This window comes from Talaromyces proteolyticus (assembly GCF_021365285.1).
Source record: "Talaromyces proteolyticus strain PMI_201 chromosome Unknown BGW36scaffold_16, whole genome shotgun sequence".
Taxonomy (NCBI): Eukaryota; Fungi; Ascomycota; class Eurotiomycetes; order Eurotiales; family Trichocomaceae; genus Talaromyces; species Talaromyces proteolyticus.
Window position 1 is genome coordinate 52,888 of NW_025764292.1, and position 19,162 is coordinate 72,049.

Sequence of the window (19,162 nt, forward strand, 5' to 3'; positions counted from 1 at the left end):
AAAAATAAAGACGAGTTTAACATATTGTAGGGGAAAACATTGATATTCCTCACGGAAATACAATAGAATTAGGTACACTATGTATATACAAACTGTTGCAGAACTCCCTTGTCAAGTTCATAGTGCTACTTCTAAAATGGCCCACCAGAATTGATTATATACTTTCACAAAGCATGTACTCTTCTCTGTGTTAGTTGCTATACACTATAACGTATTTCACAAGCGAACAGGTCAGACACCCGAACGGGCCTCCCCTTCAATTTTACCTCAAATTTATCAACTATATATTCTTTAAAATTGCTAAACCATTCCAACATACCTTCAAATGCTGTAAAAAGATTTTAGCTATAAAGGTAAATTTATACTTACTATTAACATGTAAAAAATCAAAAGAATTATAAGTGTGTGCCATATAGCATATATTAAGAATATATTAAGAATAATACTTTCAAGGTATATAAAGAGCCATTCTGGACATGTTAAAATATATCTAAATTCATAAAAATTAATGCTTACTAAAGGGAATTCGTTTGATAAATAAATACTTAATAAAAAATCTAATAATAATTAAAATCTAAAAATATTATATAATATAAAGATATATAACTATAATACACTGTACTACTATTTAATAAAAAAAGAATATTTAAATTATTTGAAATTATTAATATTTCTAAGACTTAAGAAATAGCTATAGTAATACTAATATATTCAGAAGCTTTATAACTTTTTTAATCTAAAAGTATCTCTAGAAAGACAACAGTATATTTATATATATATTCTAATTGTAAAATAGTAGAGCATATTCGGATATACTGTTCAAACAGATCTACATAGAAATTCAAACGATTTATTGATATTGGGTGACTAAATTTTATATATGTCAATTTGGAGGTGGAAAGGGTTGCCCGTTCGGGTGTCTGATCCGTTCGCTTGTGAAATACGTTAGTGTGTTAGGGGCATATAATTAGCAGTGAATTGATTGATCATAATTTACATTGCTTCTCCTGATGTCCTTTTCGACGCGGTGTCGAACATTTTTGCCTTGATTATTTTCCTTTGATTACCTTTCGGATGCTCTCTACATATTTTAAGTGTTGTGTTAATCCATGGGTGGAATATTCTTGATTTTATAAATAATCAACCGCAATCACAAACATCTCGCCAAGACACTATGCAATAGACGTTTCATAGTTAGCTCTACAACTTGCTATCTAAGTTATCATTAACCTTGGGTAATAATCGTCGCATCACCTTCCCACTGGCAGTCCGAGGAATCACATCAATGAAGTAGACACCCGCAGTAAGCCACTTGTGGGGTGCAAATGTCGACTTTATCAACTCTTCAATATCATGTGCCGTGATATTTTTTGACTTTCTGACGACGAATGCGCGAGGGTAATCAAGACCGTTTCTAACCTTGTTAGCGTTATTTGTACTAGAGTTTTCCTCGTGAATAAACATACACCTTAGCCCCAACAACAGCAGCGTCACTCACGTCTGGGTGCTGCAAAATGGCAAGCTCAAGCTCAGCAGGTGAGACTTGTAGGCCTTTGACCTTGAGCAATTCCTGTAGATACAGAGGCAATCTTTGGTAAGTATTCTCAAATCTGGACCAGTTGAGAGGGATATTGACGGTACCTTCAGTCGGTCAACTATATAGAATCTGCCCAGTTCATCGACATATCCGACATCCCCAGTTTTCATCCATCGCTCACCGTCTTCGTGAACAATGGTTTTTGCTGTTTCCTGTGGTTTATTATAATACCCCTTCATGATGTTCGGCCCCGAAACCCATATCTCACCGACCACGGCGTCACCTGCTGCTGTTGCGCTGTAATCATCTCCTTGCACCGGCACAATCTTTGCCTTGCAATTTGCATTCAACCAACCGATCGATCGTCCATCATCTATGTCGTCCGGCGCAAACTGGAAAAGAGAACAGGTGGTTTCAGTAAGGCCCATACCCTGCTTTACAGTGGCATGCTCGCTTAAATAAAGCTGTTTTAATTTTCGAGCCGTATCAGGACTGAGAGGCGCAGAACCAGATACTACACCCTCGATCGATTTAAGGTTGAAACTTTGAGAATCGGGATACTTCACAACCATATTCGCGATAACGGGGACCATCGTGGAAAACGTGATGCGGTAAATGTCAAGATAATGAAGAAACTTCTTCACGTTGAACTTGTTCATAATGAACACCTTTGCTCCAATTTGTGCGGCATTCATGCAATACCAGATTTGTCCCTAAAGATGCTTAATAATTTGCCTTTCGCACGTCATTCTCAAGAAACCTGGATCCTTACGAACGCGTGATACATGGGTAACGGGGCCAACCATCGTTCCCCAGAGACATCCAACCTGGCTTTTCTTGCTCGTCCTTCGGGACTGTCGGCTACCAAAGACCTTTTTTGGGTGATCTGCACGGTGTTTGCGATAACGTTATAGTGCGATAACTCTACACCTTTTGGGGTGCCGGTAGTCCTTCAACAACAATATGTATGTTAGCTTTCTTACTATAATATGACAGAGTAAAACTGGAAATTACCCGCTGGAGTAATTGATGATTGCTGTAGTTTCCATTGCTTCTTTGAGGGTTGTTATCCTATGCCATTGCCAGGACTTAACATCCTCCGGGGAGCACCAGAAATCCGTCCACGGTTGTATTCCATGCGACGAACGTTCGACCTTTTCTCCTGGGTTCACGAATAGCCAGACCGATTTTGCCGGTAATCCGAGCCGTTTTACAGTGCGTACTGCCAATGCAGCAGCAGAAGGATGAGCTAGAATGATTTTAGCGCCGGAATCTTTCAGTTGGTAGGAAAGTTCTGATTAAGTATTAGCATCAAATGTTGAAAACATCTCCAAAATTGAACAAGCAGACCTGTTTCAGATGCAGTCGGAGATACTGCAGTGAAGACACATCGAGCGGCAATGACTCCCCACAGAAGAACAGGAAAGAAGAGCTGATTTGGAGAGAGCAGAAGGACCTTGTCATTCGGCCGTAGTCCAAGGCGTTCGATGCCACATGCAACTTGTTTGACATAAGTTTCAGCGTCGTGAAGGCTGAAGCACTTGGCCGGATTATCTGCATCGAAATATTGAGGGCTCCGACGGGTGACTTCCGTCCCCGCAGAGAATACCCAACAAGGGATGTCACTAACCGGGACGTGAACCCCGTAAGGCGACTCTACAATTTTGGTATGGGTTGGCATACTTCCAGATGATGCTCAAGTGGTCTACAAGAGAGGATTGATTGGATTTCATATTAATTTGAATATTTAGTGTAAAAATGGTAGTAGGGCCGTGGGAGGCGATTATCGGCGCTCAAACTATAACAAAAGTTCGGCTTTCTGGTAATTTGTTTCGCCGGCGGCGTTGGAGCATGCTGTTGCCCCTCTCCCGAAAATAAGCCGACGTGATGTCCGTTGCTTAGAAGCACTACCCCGTTATACTTGAAAATTTAATTAGGCACCGAAAACGGATTCTAAGGGACTGCTCGGCACATATTTCATCCCAAGGTACTTGTCATTAGATTTCGCCCGGCTTTAAAGGGTTGGAGGCTGTTACAGCCGATATCGATATCGGCCTACAAGGGTCTCAACCATACCATTATCTGGATACGAACAACAGCTTTCCCCGACCTGAATGTATCCAATATTTCATATATGTTTCAGAAGTTATCATTGTCAGTCAGTCAACCTTTAGTACTATATGGAAAATAACTGTAGACATTTAATTACGTCTAAAAATCCGGTTATATGTACATTAAAGCGGAATAACAGTTCTGCTGTCTGACACCTTTCAAAACCAGACTTTACGTAAAGGCCTAAGATTGAATCTTGGCATAAATTGATTTAGCCTTCTAAATTCAATACATTAGCCTTTTCACGCCAGCGAACCACCGTCGACTGCCCATACAGCAGCGCCAGTCACAAAAGCGCTTTTCTAGTCCAAGAATACAATGAAAACGCTGAACTCAGAAACTTCTCCTACTCGTTGCATGGGCCCATACGCACTGGACTATTTAAGTCTACCAAATACCTCCGTTGCTTGATTTAGCAGTACAATGGCAGTTGGACCATTAATTTCTCCATGTCAGATTCGATATTACTTATGGAGTTTGAAACAAGATTGTACATGCGATAGAATAGAATGACCCCAATACGATGATGTCCTTCCCCCATGGCATTGCTCCTTGTCAAATCAATAATAACATATTTGCTGATAAGATAACCCCCTCCCTTATTATGTCCCCGAAGTGAATCTAAACTTCCCACATCAACGATGCTAGAGAGACTTTTCAGACCTCCCAGAATCATTGGCTCAGCTACAAAATTAAAAGATCCGCAGATGTTTACAACCATCCTAAAGTCACATTCTTCCGAAGAGCGCTCCCGGAGCGCTTGCCTACCGAACCCTTTACCTATTGTATCTGCAACGCATCACACGCTTAAATAGCCTCATGGTTGCTAGAAGAAAGCGCTTTGCTCGCACGTGGTTTCCCACATACAATGCCTGCAACTTAGTGCGGCAGCCTTAAGACTCGTCCAGCGCGTCATATGAGTCCGCAGATCCTTCTCGGTGATATCGCAAACGCTGACAGCTGCACCTCGAGCGAGAAGACATTTTGCTGTCAATAAACCGATTCCAGCAACTCCACTAATAATGCAGAAGACTTTGTTCGCAGTTGACCTGTCATGGCTGCAAAGATTGAGGGATATTTCAAATTAAATCAATAACAAACTCAAAATGTAAATTTTTGAACATCTAGCAAGCAAATATATTTTTGTATTCTCCACCTAGCTTTAAGCCAAATTTGAATAAATTGCAGCGCGCCCGAGTGGAATTTTCTTAGTACTGCAGTATAGTGTATCTGTAAAGATCCCGAAAATGTCTGAAGCGAGGGATTTTTCAGCTCCATTCTGGGAATTCCGTTTTTGGAATAGAGTCCCATGTCAAGTTCCCAGAACGGAGTTGCAGTCGCCTAGGGCAATCGTACAAAGTATAGGGAACTACAGTTTCTGTGCAATTATAGTCTCTTTTTGCTCGCTAATCAGACACTGCGGCATGTATTCCGGTCACCGACCTCGAAATAATCTCCCATTAGGGACATTTTAGATTTCTATACCATAGCGACCACCAAAAATAGTGTTTATGCATCATAACGTCGCTGTATGTAAGAGCGGTAATCGGTGGGTGATGAGTGACGGCCGATATTTCGTATCTTGATTACAGTTAACATTCAAACTGTGTATACATATATAGGAGGTTATATTAATCACGCTCTAATCAAGGCATGTCACAGGAGTAACGTAAACATAAATAATTTATATAAACATAGAGTGAAAACGATTTATTCTCGCATCAAACAGAAAGTCATGATCAGCAACCATTCTCATAACTCATGGCACACGGCCGTCAGCCAAACCCAAGAACTCAGAGGAATCTTTCAAGGGCACTCCTTTCATGATTTCATGGTTACCTGAAAACTTATCGAGGTACCAGGTGAGATCCTTTGTTCCTTTAAATTCCCAATCAACAAACCCATTACCCATGTAGCTCCATCGATTTCCACGCCAGTATTCGATTTCATAGTCTTGGAGCATGGGATGTTCAAGTAATTCGAAATATGATAGTCGAGATCCAGGCCACATCACTAGCTTCCTTGCATCACCACTGCCCATCTTGTACCAGCTATTACATGGATCGGCCCAAGTTGTACGGGGAAGATAAGTCTCCGCATGTTCAACAAAGTCTTTAATAGCAGATGCTCTAGGGCTCAGACGACGAATATGTTGCTTTCGCATTGTCGTTATAATCTCCAGGAAATGGTGAGTTAACAGCGTCAGGATAGGCAAAACTGTCCCTTGCGCGACAGGGGTAAAAGGGCCACCGTATGTGAAATAATTGGGAAATCCATCAACACTCACGCCCAGATAGCTGGATGGGTAAGTGGACCATTTTTCAGACAGGGTGGTATTAGGATCTATGCCTATTATTGGGAATCGGGGCCTGAAAGAGGTGTCAAATCCAGTAGCACAAATTATCACATCGACTTCGTGCGCGTTGCCATTAATATCGACAATACTATTGGCAGTGACCTCGCGAATGCTTCCAGGAAGGACGGTTGTTTTATCCCCCAATAGAGCTTCAAGATATCCACTTCCAGGTGTTGGCCGGCGGCAATTCACGCTAAAGGTCTTCGGCATGAGCTTTTCTAGAATATCTGGACGATCTTTTAGTTTAGTTTGCATTTCGAGGTACGCCAACTAACAGTGATTAGGATTAGTCGAATGTTTATTTAGATATTCAGAGAACATACCCCATTAACCTCATCCGATTCTGCAGTGTCTCGCAAAAGAGTTCTGAACCTTCCATTGAGACTGTTCTCGACAGTTTTGTGGTAGCGATGATACTTGACTGGATCTCTCGCGAACTCTGCCTTTTGTGCCTCGGTATCTGTTCTAAGGTCAGCAAAATGTACGATTGCTGTGCTGCGCCAATGAGAAAAGGAAAAACGAACATTCAAAATTTTGTCCTTCTTTGCTGCCCTTCTTTTGGCCGATAGCAGCAATAATCCAAGTTGGGCTGCGAACCCATGCATATAGCTTTGAGGCGTGCTTGTAGGCTTCTGCCACTACTTGGATACCGGAACTACCATTACCAACGACGGCAACTCTCTTTCCGTTCAGGTTATAGTCTTCCTTGTAATTTGCGGAGTGAAATAGATCGCCTTTAAAGGAATGAAGCCCCGGAATATCTGGCCACTTCCAGGAGCTGTCCCCGTACCTGTAAGCGGATAAAAGAACCTCGGGTGAACTTTATTGGGGGTTTGACATACTTCAGAAACCCACCACCATTAAGCAACACGTCGCATTCTTCCACAACCTCTTCCTCTGAGCCATCGAGATTTCTTACTTTCACCTGCCACTTACTCGACTGCTCGTTCCACGTTGCACCTACAATTTGATGGCGTAGGCGAATATATTCCATCATCCCCTCGTCGTCCACAATGTCCCTCAGGTACTGCCAGATCTCTCTAGATGAAGAGTAGAAGTGAGACCAATTGGGATTTGCACGCCACGGAAAACTATAAGATATACTAGGGACATCGCAAGCACAACCCGGATAGCGATTCTCCAACCAAGTACCTCCAATGTCGGCATTTTTTTCGTAACACACGATACTCACATTCAGATCTTTGAGAGCGCTCGGAGCCCAGTGCAGGAAATCGATGCACGCTGATCCGGCACCAATGAAGATGATTCGGAATGGTTTGTCAGGCAGCGGCTCGTTGATCATAGTGTCAGCAGGCACATAGCCACGTGCGGAAGGTATATCCCACTCGGGATGGTGAACTGGCCGTTCAACAGAGCGCGGGTGAGGACCTCCACTGTTTCCACCAATTTTCAAATCCCCAGGTATACCAAGGGTTTCAAAGACTGGGTTAATAGACGCGTCTCCATTGCGCTGCTCGATCTGAGTCATATTGGCATTCATAAAGAGTGTAGATGAAATCCGACAACGAGGTATGTGAAATAGTTGAGAAGACACAGAAGCTAAACACTAACAGAGATCTATATATATAAATTGTAACTTCTTGTAGAGAAGTATTATGGCTCTCGCAATGGTTAATTCTGTTGTACTAAACGAGCAATCCACTAAGATTGCCGAGTTAAATCCCGCTTTAACCGAAAGCCGCAGCGCCTTGGATTTGCCTTCGGCATATTTTTGTGGAGTGACTGAAGAAGAACAAGACCCTCGGGACCAAACTTATGAGCCATGCGGGGAAACCGCCACTTTCCCACTGAATACCGCGAAGCAGCTCGGTCAGGAAGCTTCGATGTTCAAACGTCGGTGGCATGTAATTTTGAGAACACAATGCATTAATGGGTCGCGCCATTTTCCATCCTGAAGGGGCTGCACTTTTACACCAAAGCCGATCAAGGTATCGGAAAGAATTTCAACTAGTCTAAAGAGGCTAAGCTTGGCCATTTTGATATTCTGACAGCTAGAGCATATGTTATCCATTGTGCATAATTAAACAAACATAAACGGTTCCGAGACATTTATATGTCACTCTTTCGGGATCCAGACCGGTCGTACAACGGTTTCTCCAAGTTTGAAAGGGTTGCTAGCCAATAGAGTTGCGACGAATCGAGCAGGGTTATCGGACGATGGGTTCACCCATTTATGCAATGTTCCACGCTGGACAATTGAGTCCTACAGAGCCCAGTGTAAGTTAGATTTGCTCCGCAGTATGAGTGATACTAGATGCTCCTGGGGAGAAGTGAGAGCACATACACCTGCTTTCAATAGTATCTTTGTGCAGTCTTCACTGTCTTCGCCGACCTCTAACACTAACTCGCCTTCCACTACAGTCACAAAGTCGACAGAAATAGTCCTGTGCCACACGGAACATGAGGATGGTCCGAAGTCCCCTTGGACGAAGTTGGCACCTCCTGGAGTGACGAGCTGAAACGAGCTTTGACTGGTGGCTGGAGCGGTAGTGGTGTTATTGTGGCCATCCATGGACAAATAGTCATTTAAATCTTTGTCGTCATTAAGATTTGCCGGTACATTTTCAAGCCCATACAGGCGGGTGATTGCGTAGCCTCCTCTATCGTGAAAGCGAAGGTCAGGTGAGAACAGGGTAACGCTTTCTCCACTGGGCCCCAGCCCTGTGATGTACCGCGTCGTCTTTCGCAATCCATATTCGGTGCATGAACTCGAAGAGGACGTCAATTGTGCAGTCATGGTCTGTTAGAGAATCCCAAACTTAGTTAAGAAATGAAAAAGACAGAAAGAAGCCATATCGGTTTATGCTATGAAATAAGAGAATGAATAGATTCGGCTTGGTTCTATTTTTATTTCTGCTTTCGGGGAGGGGCGCGGGGATAAGAAGTGGGCTCGGCAAATCATTAGTCTATTACCGAAGAAGTCCAGCGCTTTATAACTCGCTCATATACTTACTTTCCTCCCATTTCGCGAGGTACGCCGAGAATTGCAAAGAGATAGACGACTACATTACTGTTGCAATGACATTGGAATATGATAGCGAACGACAGGAGGTAGGCAAAAGCTAGAAGGTTAAAGTTTGAAGGGCTCTTTGTCGAGAGATTTACTCAATTCAAGCTCCCTGAAGACGTCGAGGAACCTATCCACTATGTGCTAGCCAAGGATAGCCATCACGTGCATTTTATTATTTCCGAAAAAGAATCAATGAAGCAAAGGCAGGGGATCTGTCATCGTTCATAGCCATGGAGGAGGATACTTCGGCTTGAGAGCAGCATTCAGTGTCTCCGCATTAGCTGCCTATCTGTCTCGTACTGAAGTCCCTGTATTTTCCATTGATTACCTTCTGGCTCCAGAACAGCTTTTTCCGACACCTCTTGAAGACTCCTGCTTAACACTCCGGTGGGATAATTAAGAATCCAAAAGTATTTCCATTGAGCCTACTCGTGTTACCGTCATGGGAGAGAGCGCCGGTGGCGGTCTCGCGGCGACTCTGACTCTCTTAGCAAGAAATCGAGAGCTGTCACCGCCTTTGGAAAAGCAAATTCTGATCTGGGCCCCATGGTCGATGACCGGACATGGACAGACCAAAATGGAGATCCTGTTTCTTCGACGTTGATGACAACATTACTAGATAGGGAGCTTACCATCGAACAGATATTGGTACCAACAAACTTTCACCTTACGCAGCTCCTTCTCGGGTAGAAGACGTGAGTAGGCTTCCGACGTTGTATCTCGAGTGTCCTCAAGTGGATATATTCTTGCTAGAGAAATTTGGAATATGTCCGGAAGTTTTCGGCGGCCAACATTCCAAGAGTTCCACATCTTAGAAGGCATCACGTGGTTTTCAATCCATGACCTCCGCTGCAAATGTAACGGTCTGTGTATTCGCAATTAGATTGCGTGCAATGAAAAGTTTCTAATCATATAATATCAGCACTATAAATAGTTAATATGACCCATGGAGCCCAGTATAAATTCCCTACAAGAGATGATAGTGGTCTATGCAATACTATACTGACATATGCCCACTTATTGAATTTCACATCCCGAAGATATTCCCCTCCAACATCAGAGCTGTTTCCGGATGAAGCCCGCAAATGTAATATATGTAATAGTAGTCATATAATAACTATCCAAGGTCTCCGAATGGTGAGGATATTATTAACCTTACAAAATTCCAGGATAGAAGCCTTGGTGTTCAGAAAGAAGATCTTGTAACACGAGGAGAATGTCAGGCGCCAATTCTTGATCACAGGGAGGAAACTCAGAATCACCACTAGAAAGGAGAGCTCCGATCAGGGGACTTGTGTGAGTCGAGAGATAAGGGAAAAGATCCATCCATTCCAAGCCATGGTCAGGATATATTTCATGTACAACCGACGAAGAATTGTGATGCTCCATGCCACCACCATGGGGTCCAGGGTGGAGTGGTTCAAAGCTCATTGATGCATTCTCTTTATCAAGAAGCTTTTGTATGCCCTGACTAAACATCTTTCCTGGATACGAAAAGGGGGCAAGCTGAGTTAGGGCAGAATGGAGGGTGCGGATTTCGTCATCAATGTACAATGCAAGTCCACCCATACGACGTGCATGGAGCAAGGCTAGCATAGCAACAGCAATACTCCATGTGGTCTGGGTAAGTAGGAATCGAACAGATCCCCGTGCTAGATAATCCTTGAAGATACGAGCGATGCAGGATGCGGCGATGATAGCCGGGGAAGACGCAGTGGGGATTGACCTCTCGTTCTTCTCCATATGAAGTAATATAACGATGGTCAAGTAACCCAGATGGAGGTCATATACATCACGATTGAATCCAATCGTTCTGTTGGTATTGAACGGCAGCTGCAGCGATGCTGGAAGGGAGTGGATCCAATCGATCAAATCCTGGAGCATTGTAGGTTTGTGTAACAACACACCCTTTGACTGGTACATCTTCTTGTGGATCCTTCCCACTATTTCCCACATCTTAACCCAGTGTATGAAAATTAAAGCTCTCGAGTCTTGCGGATCGGGGAAGTCTTCCAGTGTTACCATTGGCACGTTGCAGTAATCTGGGTCAATGAAACAAGGCCGACCTTGAGCCATAGCTACAATCCGATCCCTCGCCTGATTATGAATGAAGCTCAGCTTTTGTGTAATTAAATCTTTCCCCTTTTCTTTGTTTTGGGTAATACCAAAGTGGGACTTGAAAGGGGCATACTCACAAACAGCGTCCACCAGATCCGGCGCCTTAATCCGGAGGATTCTCCTACATAGGTCTCTACAGGACATAACTCCTGATGCAAGCCAATTTCCTCGGCGAGATGGATGGCTGTAGAAACCCACCACCGACCAGTGTCCAAGCTAGCCACGTTAGGAGGGCCGGGAGACCACCAGTAGAAGAGCATAATTGCAATGATCTGAACTAAAGGGTTAGTCTCCTGACCTCCGTAAATGATATTCTTGGCACGTATATAGTGGTCGCTCGGCTGGGCATGCGCAATGAGAGGCGGTCGAAGTCTCGTGCCGCACAGAGCCAGTGCATTCTGAAGTAATGGTGACCCAAAGACCTGAGGATTTTGCAGTATATGCCGGTCCAAAACTGGGCACCACACGTAGGCGAATTCAAGGTATGTTTCAATGTAACTATCTAGGAGGCTATCCGGAATGGCATTCAGTGTAGAGTTGCAGTCCACCGGCATGATATCAAGAGTTGTGTGCCTAACGGGAGTGCTTTCGCTGCCAAATATCTCCATATAACCGGTGTTGCCAATATATGTACGCTGTTTGGGATTGTCGTAACTCGTGTGACGTTGTCCATCCATCTGCACAGTAAGTGGGCTAACATCTGTATGTTGTTGACTGTCCAGCAGGCTCGGCTGGGACAATAATGGAGAAATTTGTGCGGTGTTGTGTTCTAACGGCGCTTCCATCGACTAGGCCACAGCAGTGGTTAGTATCATGACATCAACTACCTGCAGTGTCCCATTTAAGAGCAAAATTACCGATGTATATGGAGCAGATTGCCTGGATTCTAACAGTTCCGTTTCATCTTGAAGTTGAGTCTGGCGCATAACACGCCCCTTCCTGCCTCGTCTCGACGGACGCAGACTTCGCGCAGATAATTATTAGTCATGTGATTTACATTAATGAGGATGAACGGCGACTCACTTGCATGTAGAATCTGTATTGATACAATTAGCGCATCGCCGAGAAATTTCGGTTCGAAGATTCAGGTCGCATTTTATCTATCTTCCTGTCAATTTTCGATATATCCAGCATTCATCTCCTGCATTCAAACTTCTTTTTGGCATGAGGGGGAGACTCTGTGTGTGTGTGTGTGTGTGTGTGCGTGTGCGGTTCAAAGAGGAGAGAGTACCTTTTTTTCGTGACATCGTTGACAAACCTGACCCGCACGTTTATTCGGTTTTCGACGAGCTCCCTGGGCGATTTTGTCCATAGTCGCAATGCAAGGGTCAAGGCGATTCAGTAGTAAATGAAATGGACGTCGCGTGTCAGCACTCAGGTATCGCTCTGACGTAAAACGTAGTACGCGACAGGGGACAATGCTAAAGCCGATGGCAAAGGATGTTGGAGCGAGTGGTAGGAGATCCCCACAAATTGGGGGCTGAGGGAATGCGGGGAGAGACCGAACCTCACGTGATTCCAGCTCCTTGTATGGATCGGTATATTACGGCTACAGGCCAAGCCTGATATTGTAAAAGCCGACATGACAGACAAATATGCGTGATTTTAAAGCGGACCGGTCTAGTTCAATAAATATAACGACGTAATCCACCCCCAAGTTGGCCACTACCATCCAAAAAACACATTCTATATTATTTTCAAAAATTTAACATGTTAATATGCGGTTGATTCATAATAAAAATCAGTTAAATTCTCAAAAATAAAAGCAAAAACTTTTACTTTATATATTAAAATACAGAGATTTGTAATATCAGATATTTAATTCTTTAAAATATATTTTAAATTTAAATATATTAATAATTAATTTTATATATAACTGTTATATACTTGAGAAATTGAACATTAAAATCAATGTAGAACGCATTTTCAGACAGAAGTGGCCAACCCGAAAGGAACAATTGCAGTTGAAGAGAGTATTATTGGTCTGCCTCAGTGCAAACATTCGCACAAAATCAGGACCTATTCAATTCAAGTGACAACGGAGAAAGGGCTTGCTCGGCCTTTGAAAACAATCTTCTTGGTATTCACAATGACCGCCTGGCGCAGGTGGATGCGGAAGATGAATACATGCACCTCTCGTTGACATCACCATGTTGCCAAGGTAAATCATATCCTGGTCGTGCTACAGAGATGGCCCATAAGGCCGACAACCACGTAACGGCAGAAGTTCAGAAACCCCCGTATCGGTTCGGTGCTCTTGCGGTCTTGTCAATGCATAACCCTGTGCGAGCGGGAACTGAGTTACGCATGGCAGTAAGGAGCTAGGAATGTTTGGAGGCTTAGTCAATGGCTACCAGAGCACAACATCAGGCTCCCTGAAAGAGTATTATTATATAGCAAAGCATGACGCATTTTGGGTGTGGGAGGTCGTGCAAGAGCTTGATGTTCCCGTCCCTTTTCCCCCGCATTATCCGACTACCGAAGGTCTCGGCGCAGGAAACAAACTAGCAACAAGAAGGGATCTAGTGGGTGCAGGTGTGCAGCTCACCTCAATTTACCTTTCCACATATATGCCATATGCTCGTCAGGTCTTTTTGACCGCTTGCCTTAAGTACAGATTGTGGCCGGCCATCTGATGGGAAAAGTGAGTTTTGTTTGTTTTCCCGCAATACCACGGCTCTAATCCTTCACTTTAGTGTTCCCCTTCAACCTTTGGAGGGCATGCTATTGGTATAACCGACCATAGAAGAGAGCTGTTCGCCATCAAAAGAGGATTATGCATACCATTTCAAGCCCAATGTGGCCATAACGATATTTGGTAACTATTCCACCACGGGCTTAAAGTATTGCATAATGAAAAAGGAGTCGACTGTTGTATGTACGCGATTGGTGAGTTTTCCATTATTTTCTCCCCTAGTGCCAGCCACGGGTATTTGCTTTAGCGGGGTTTGATGTCTCTTTTTGTTCTTCTTATTCCTGTCGACCTACCGTTGGTATATCTTAGCGACAATTCTGGCTTCAATAATTTACAGACTATCCTTATGACTCGATAAAGAAAGTCCAAGATTGGTGGAAAGACATAGATTTGCCACCTAACCATAAGGAAGATATCGCACGAGCAAACTCCACAAGGCCATTTAGGCTGCCAAGCAGCCAGCTGCTAGAATAACTAAAATATTAACTATCTCCTGGAATTTATTACAGACTGCAATAAGTTCTAAGCAATTAGGTAGCACCAAAAAAAGTTAAAGTTGTAAGCATTCTTCTAAAGTTCTGTAATGTGGCAGGCTTTATATCTTTTCTAACCGAATCTGGCAATACTGTGACACCTTTAGAGGGCTGTGAATAGCCTCAGAGGGTAAATATGGTATAATATAAACTAGGATAGAGATGTATAGTGTTATTAAGTCAACTTGCATGTATTTAAGATGAAGCTAAGCTAAGAAAGGTGTCATGATACAAGGGCTTTCATCATAGTCAAACTTCCCTATATATTTAGAATGCACACATTCCTTAGGTCGTTAGAAACAGGTCAAATGCTGCTGAAGCAGCTCATTGTGAGGAAGTTATTTGGAAAGCGGGCACAGCGTTAGAATTAAGGTCAATTATAGGGATAGTTGTCACTGGCTGTGTCGAGGAACGCTAGAGTAACTTGAACCGCGCAGGGGTTCTTGAGGGTAATTAGTAACAATACAGTAAGACACGTTAGATATCAGTAAACTGACATCAACTAGAATGGAAGAGATCCATCGAGCTGCCATAGAATCCCAAGTGTAGACTGTCTTGCTAACCCTCTCAGCAATAACCACCGTAATAAACTCATACACTTGCCCAAAGCCCTGATGTATACTCTTTGTCTATGATCGCGTGACCTCCATTTTATATATATTTATAAAATATGGATTATTATGCAAATTGATCGATTTCATCTGCCATGAGAGTATCTTGGAAGAAATCCTCATACTGGTCCTCAATGCACCACGAGAGAGGGTCCCATGGTATTTCTTCTAGCCCCTGGAAGTTCGAGGGCATGTGGTTATTGGTATTGAGAGGTAGGTATCTATGTTCTTGAGCGGTCAACAACTGCTCGTTGGGCTTCCATGAGCCTGAATTTGCGGGAATTTCGAAAGACGGTTGGCTTTGGGTGTCCTGCACCCGGGGCCTATAGCTATTGCGTCGGATGTGAACTTTACCTAGCAGTGGAATCTTTAACGTTAGCTCTTGCATGTTAGAGGTTTCGTCATCTTCCTGGAGTAGTTCCTTCAGGGAGCGAAGTGAATTAATACAATGCTCTGCAAAGTGAGAGATAGCAGTATTCTTAGACTTTTCATCCATAACCTCGATTACTTGTGTGACTATACTATCGACCTTGACTTTGTTGATTGGCAAATTTGGCAGATCTGTGCACGGCGAGCTATGAGATGTGAGAAGGAGAATAACCGTAGCAATGAAAGCCTGCAGATCCAAGCACCGGGATATAAAAATCCCAGATGGGAGCTCTCGACGAAGAAATCGATAATGTTCTGTAACTGATTCGCACGCATCCCTGCAGGTCAAGCGGCTGTAGATATATTCTTCATCTGGGTCTTTTCGCATCGCAAAAGACAGATGAATCCGCATATTGATACAGCAATGCAAGAATTGGACTATATGATCAGGTTTAACGCGCTCCACGTTTCGAGCCCACCATGATTTCGGTGTCTTTGATGCAAGCACCTTGAGCTGCCTGTCAAGTTCCAAGGCAGAGGCAAAGAGCTCAGCACTCGATCCTTGTGTCATATTTGTATTATCCCGGTATTGAATCTTGCTGGTGATTTCTATCAACCTACTAATATATGCCCGAGGTTGAATAACACCGTCAATAGCTAAAGTTTGAGGCTTCGGCCGTTGGTATGGACTAATAGATGGAGGGAGATTTAGTACTACCCCAGAGATACCGTCGGCAGAACATAGGGATTGCCATAGCTGAGCTTTCTGGAGCTGTGTCTCATAGTCGTCTGATGTGTTACACTGGCTAGACTGGATAGCGTGACATGCGTTGGGCAACCCCATAAGCTCTGCAACCGCTATGAAATGGCGTAATCGAAGCCATGCCTTTTGTAAATTGCCTTGGCTCATTTGACTATAATCGCTATCAGTTATAATTTAGGTAAAGCAAAAGAGAAACTTACAGTCGAACGAAGTGCATGGCCATACCAAGGCCCTCAACTGTACATATCAGTCTATCATAAGAAATAAGTGTACTCTCTACTATCTCAGAGACTACTCGAGAGAATCTTGAGTATTTCTGACAACCATCGAGCTGGATGGAAGGGCTGTCATTTTCTTGGGGTACTTGCTGGGCGGTAATGGCAATAGTTATCAGCCACGTAGCTAGACTTATGGCATTTGTGTCTGGTTTGCACATCTCCTCGTAGCATTCAAGAATTTCCTGGTGAGATTTGACCGCAAATGGCTGTGGAAGTAGAGTATGGAGCAAGTCAAGCCACCTGGATGCGGATCTGGTGATGTGCGAAACCTCATACTTTGACGGAACCAATTTCTGCAGCGCGTGTCTCGCTGTATCTAGTAACTGTGTAGAAGCCCTTGCTTCACGGTCATGTAGCTGTTCATTTTGGCGGTCGGTATTCACGCTGAGCCAGTCATTTTGGAAAAGTGAACATATATGCGATGGTGGTTCTGTAGCGAGCACATCCGACATACTAAAATTATCATCCGACTCGTAGATTTCCGGACTTGATACTGCCAAAGCAGAAGTTGCCTCTGACAGTTGAGGAGGGAGATTTCCGAGCTTAATCTCAATATCACGTATGATATTGCTTAGACTAGCAACTTTTGATTCCAATTTGGATATCCGATATCGTGAAGACAATCTTTGTGAGTGAGGCAGTTGGGAACTGTACGTCTGTGGAACACATTCCGAGCCACGTTCTTCACATCTTCTGCAAGTCTGTGCATCTTCGGGCTGCCGAATACAACGCACTTTACGACGTCTACCTACTTCGAATGTCAGAAAGGCGCAGCTAAGGTTTGTGTTCCTTTTTCATTGTGTTTTCTTTACTTACACTCGGTACAGCTTTTCGTCCCTCCTCGAGCCTTTTTTAGAGGCTGGCCTTTGGACATGGCCACATCTATCTTTAAGCTATCCATTAAAGTATCTAAGTCTGTCCTGAAACTATTTCGAGCGCCAATAAGAGTGACAATGCCAGAGACGGCGATGGCACTTCTGTCGCTATGCAATACGGAAACATCGTTTACGTACCTTTCTCGGTGCGGACGAGTTTCGCTTCCGCGGTCGAATTTAGGTCCGACCGCACCATGGTGGTCAACCCTAATCTTGCATCAAAGACAGCCGCCTCAGGCTCAGACATTTGCGCGGTCCTGGAACTCCGAGTACCTCCAGATATTTTATCTATTTAGGCCAACGTTTCCCCAAAGATGAAATGGCCAAACAAATATCCTCACAGTCTTATCCCCCAAACAAACCTTCCAATTAACCCTGACGATGCATCAGTCTTACATTCCCACCGAAGCCCTCGATCGCGTCGCCTGGATGCGCGGCGGCCACCATAAGATCACAGTCGATCCGGCACGGACCGCACATGTCGTAGTCGACCTCCAGGTCGGCTTCATGGGCGAGGGGGCGCTGCTGGAGGTACCGATCGCGCGCGGCATCGTCGAGAACGTCAATCGGGTGTCACGGGCGCTCCGGTCTGCCGAGGGAACTATTGCCTACGTCCAGTACAAGGTCGATCCCGACGAGCCGCATCATTGGGGATCGCATTACGACCGCATGACTCCCGATGCGGTCGAGCGGATACGTGCGGCGTTCACCGTCGGCTCGGAGCAGCATGCCCTGTGGTCCGGCCTCGACGTCCAGCCAGAGGACCTGATTGTGCCGAAGACACGGTGGAGTGCCTTCATTCCGGGCACATGTGATCTCGACTCGCTCCTGAAGGCCAAGGGCATCGATACGCTGATCGTCACTGGCACCACCACGAACTGCTGCTGCGAGTCGACGATGCGGGACGCGATGCAGATGGGCTACCACGTCCTGTTCGTGCAGGACGGCAATGCGACGCGCGGCGACGCGGTGCACAACGCCAGCCTGGTGAACATGCTCCTCTTCGGCGATGTGGTCACCGCCGACGAGGTAATCACGCGGATCGAGGCCGGGCGGCACAATGAGGTCGCGTAATATTCGTCTACGTAGATGTTCGCCCTCCCAAGAATCACGGACGACAGCTAGTGAGACTGGTTGACATATCAACTGCTTTAGAGGAATTACCAAGCTCTTTGTTTACGAATGAAATAGAGGCTAAAATAGAACGTAACGGAATGATATTTATACATTTTTATCTTATAATTAAATACGGTATTTACGAACTGGGTCTGCATGACCATACGTGTATTCCGTGGACTAATGGCTCTGATTGTTTCCTCTAACCCCTGACCAATTTCAGTAACGACCATAAAAGACAGTAAAACTATAAACTATAAATAGTGGCGTGAGGAACGTGGCAAGGGCTTTGGAATCAAGCAGCGCCGTCAGCCTGTCTCATAAGAGCTAGGCAGAATCCATTAAGGTGTGTGATACCGACTGCAAGAGACTATACAGCGTGGTCTAGGTCTGCTAAGTTACGAACTATGGCGAGTTATTACCTAGGTTCATCATTCTTTCCCAGTATCCATTGCTCTCCCCTTGAAGAAATGTACGAAACGTTTGGAGCTAAACACAAACCCTACTGATTACTTCTAGAAGAACATGGCTGGACAAAGCCTCTTGCCAGTACTTAGTAGGGTTGGCCACCAAGGAGTTGAGACTCCAGCCTGATCTTTGTTTGGAAAATCGGCTGCTTTTTGCTCAACTCCTTACACAACCAGGAATGTGATATCGTAAGTCAGCAAGCCTGATTATGACTAAAGAGAAGAACCTTCCTGTTTGATCTCATTATTCATATAACCTATACATATACTTAAATTTCCATCCATTGTACTTAGGTCCTAC

At 44.3% G+C, this 19,162-nt stretch overlaps 7 protein-coding genes across 7 annotated transcripts; 2 read left to right on the forward strand and 5 right to left on the reverse strand.

Annotated features, from left to right (window-relative positions):
- Positions 1-1,200: 1,200 nt before the first annotated feature.
- On the reverse strand, positions 1,201-3,218 carry BGW36DRAFT_433734 (uncharacterized protein; the record flags this gene model as incomplete). The annotated part of the gene is made up of 6 exons (XM_046221314.1): positions 1,201-1,414; positions 1,467-1,570; positions 1,642-2,250; positions 2,310-2,487; positions 2,552-2,831; positions 2,888-3,218. The coding sequence occupies 6 exons, from the start codon at positions 3,216-3,218 to the stop codon at positions 1,201-1,203; spliced, it is 1,716 nt and encodes a 571-aa protein (XP_046065389.1).
- A 2,190-nt stretch (positions 3,219-5,408) lies between these two features.
- BGW36DRAFT_442080 (flavin-binding monooxygenase) lies at positions 5,409-7,494 on the reverse strand (the record flags this gene model as incomplete). Its single annotated transcript, XM_046221568.1, has 4 exons — positions 5,409-6,275; positions 6,329-6,465; positions 6,530-6,783; positions 6,848-7,494. The coding sequence occupies 4 exons, from the start codon at positions 7,492-7,494 to the stop codon at positions 5,409-5,411; spliced, it is 1,905 nt and encodes a 634-aa protein (XP_046065390.1).
- A 376-nt stretch (positions 7,495-7,870) lies between these two features.
- BGW36DRAFT_442084 (uncharacterized protein) lies at positions 7,871-8,763 on the reverse strand (the record flags this gene model as incomplete). Its single annotated transcript, XM_046221569.1, has 2 exons — positions 7,871-8,229; positions 8,311-8,763. 2 exons carry the CDS (start codon positions 8,761-8,763, stop codon positions 8,083-8,085), a joined length of 600 nt encoding a protein of 199 aa, XP_046065391.1. The 3' UTR covers positions 7,871-8,082.
- A 1,261-nt stretch (positions 8,764-10,024) lies between these two features.
- Positions 10,025-12,593, reverse strand: BGW36DRAFT_75809 (uncharacterized protein). The gene is made up of 5 exons (XM_046222563.1): positions 12,386-12,593; positions 12,178-12,254; positions 12,012-12,117; positions 11,232-11,942; positions 10,025-11,133 (listed from the first exon to the last, which is right to left on the reverse strand). Exons 1-5 carry the CDS (start codon positions 12,464-12,466, stop codon positions 10,192-10,194), a joined length of 1,917 nt encoding a protein of 638 aa, XP_046065392.1. The 5' UTR covers positions 12,467-12,593; the 3' UTR covers positions 10,025-10,191.
- Positions 12,594-13,281: 688 nt separating this feature from the next.
- Positions 13,282-14,323, forward strand: BGW36DRAFT_402035 (uncharacterized protein; the record flags this gene model as incomplete). The annotated part of the gene is made up of 5 exons (XM_046218817.1): positions 13,282-13,467; positions 13,512-13,689; positions 13,851-13,884; positions 13,908-14,032; positions 14,187-14,323. 5 exons carry the CDS (start codon positions 13,282-13,284, stop codon positions 14,321-14,323), a joined length of 660 nt encoding a protein of 219 aa, XP_046065393.1.
- Positions 14,324-14,931: 608 nt separating this feature from the next.
- BGW36DRAFT_75819 (putative C6 finger domain protein) lies at positions 14,932-17,481 on the reverse strand. The gene is made up of 3 exons (XM_046222564.1): positions 17,220-17,481; positions 16,326-17,151; positions 14,932-16,276 (listed from the first exon to the last, which is right to left on the reverse strand). The coding sequence occupies exons 1-3, from the start codon at positions 17,302-17,304 to the stop codon at positions 15,061-15,063; spliced, it is 2,127 nt and encodes a 708-aa protein (XP_046065394.1). The 5' UTR covers positions 17,305-17,481; the 3' UTR covers positions 14,932-15,060.
- A 178-nt stretch (positions 17,482-17,659) lies between these two features.
- BGW36DRAFT_402037 (putative Peroxyureidoacrylate/ureidoacrylate amidohydrolase RutB) lies at positions 17,660-18,352 on the forward strand (the record flags this gene model as incomplete). The annotated part of the gene is made up of 1 exon (XM_046218818.1): positions 17,660-18,352. One exon carries the CDS (start codon positions 17,660-17,662, stop codon positions 18,350-18,352), a length of 693 nt encoding a protein of 230 aa, XP_046065395.1.
- Positions 18,353-19,162: the final 810 nt, after the last annotated feature.

Excerpts from the sequence above, each read along its gene's own strand:
- BGW36DRAFT_75809 (XM_046222563.1), bottom strand. The coding sequence starts at position 12,466 with ATGGACAAAATCGCCCAGGGAGCTCGTCGAAAACCGAATAAACGTGCG. Across the intron at positions 12,255-12,385 it reads AACGATGTCACGAAAAAAAG|ATAAAATGCGACCTGAATCT; the intron begins GTACTCTCTCCT and ends ACAGGAAGATAG. Across the intron at positions 12,118-12,177 it reads AATACAGATTCTACATGCAA|TCTGCGTCCGTCGAGACGAG; the intron begins GTGAGTCGCCGT and ends ATCTGCGCGAAG.
- BGW36DRAFT_75819 (XM_046222564.1), bottom strand. The coding sequence starts at position 17,304 with ATGGATAGCTTAAAGATAGATGTGGCCATGTCCAAAGGCCAGCCTCTA. Across the intron at positions 17,152-17,219 it reads GACGAAAAGCTGTACCGAGT|GTAGACGTCGTAAAGTGCGT; the intron begins GTAAGTAAAGAA and ends CATTCGAAGTAG. Across the intron at positions 16,277-16,325 it reads GCCATGCACTTCGTTCGACT|TCAAATGAGCCAAGGCAATT; the intron begins GTAAGTTTCTCT and ends TAGCGATTATAG.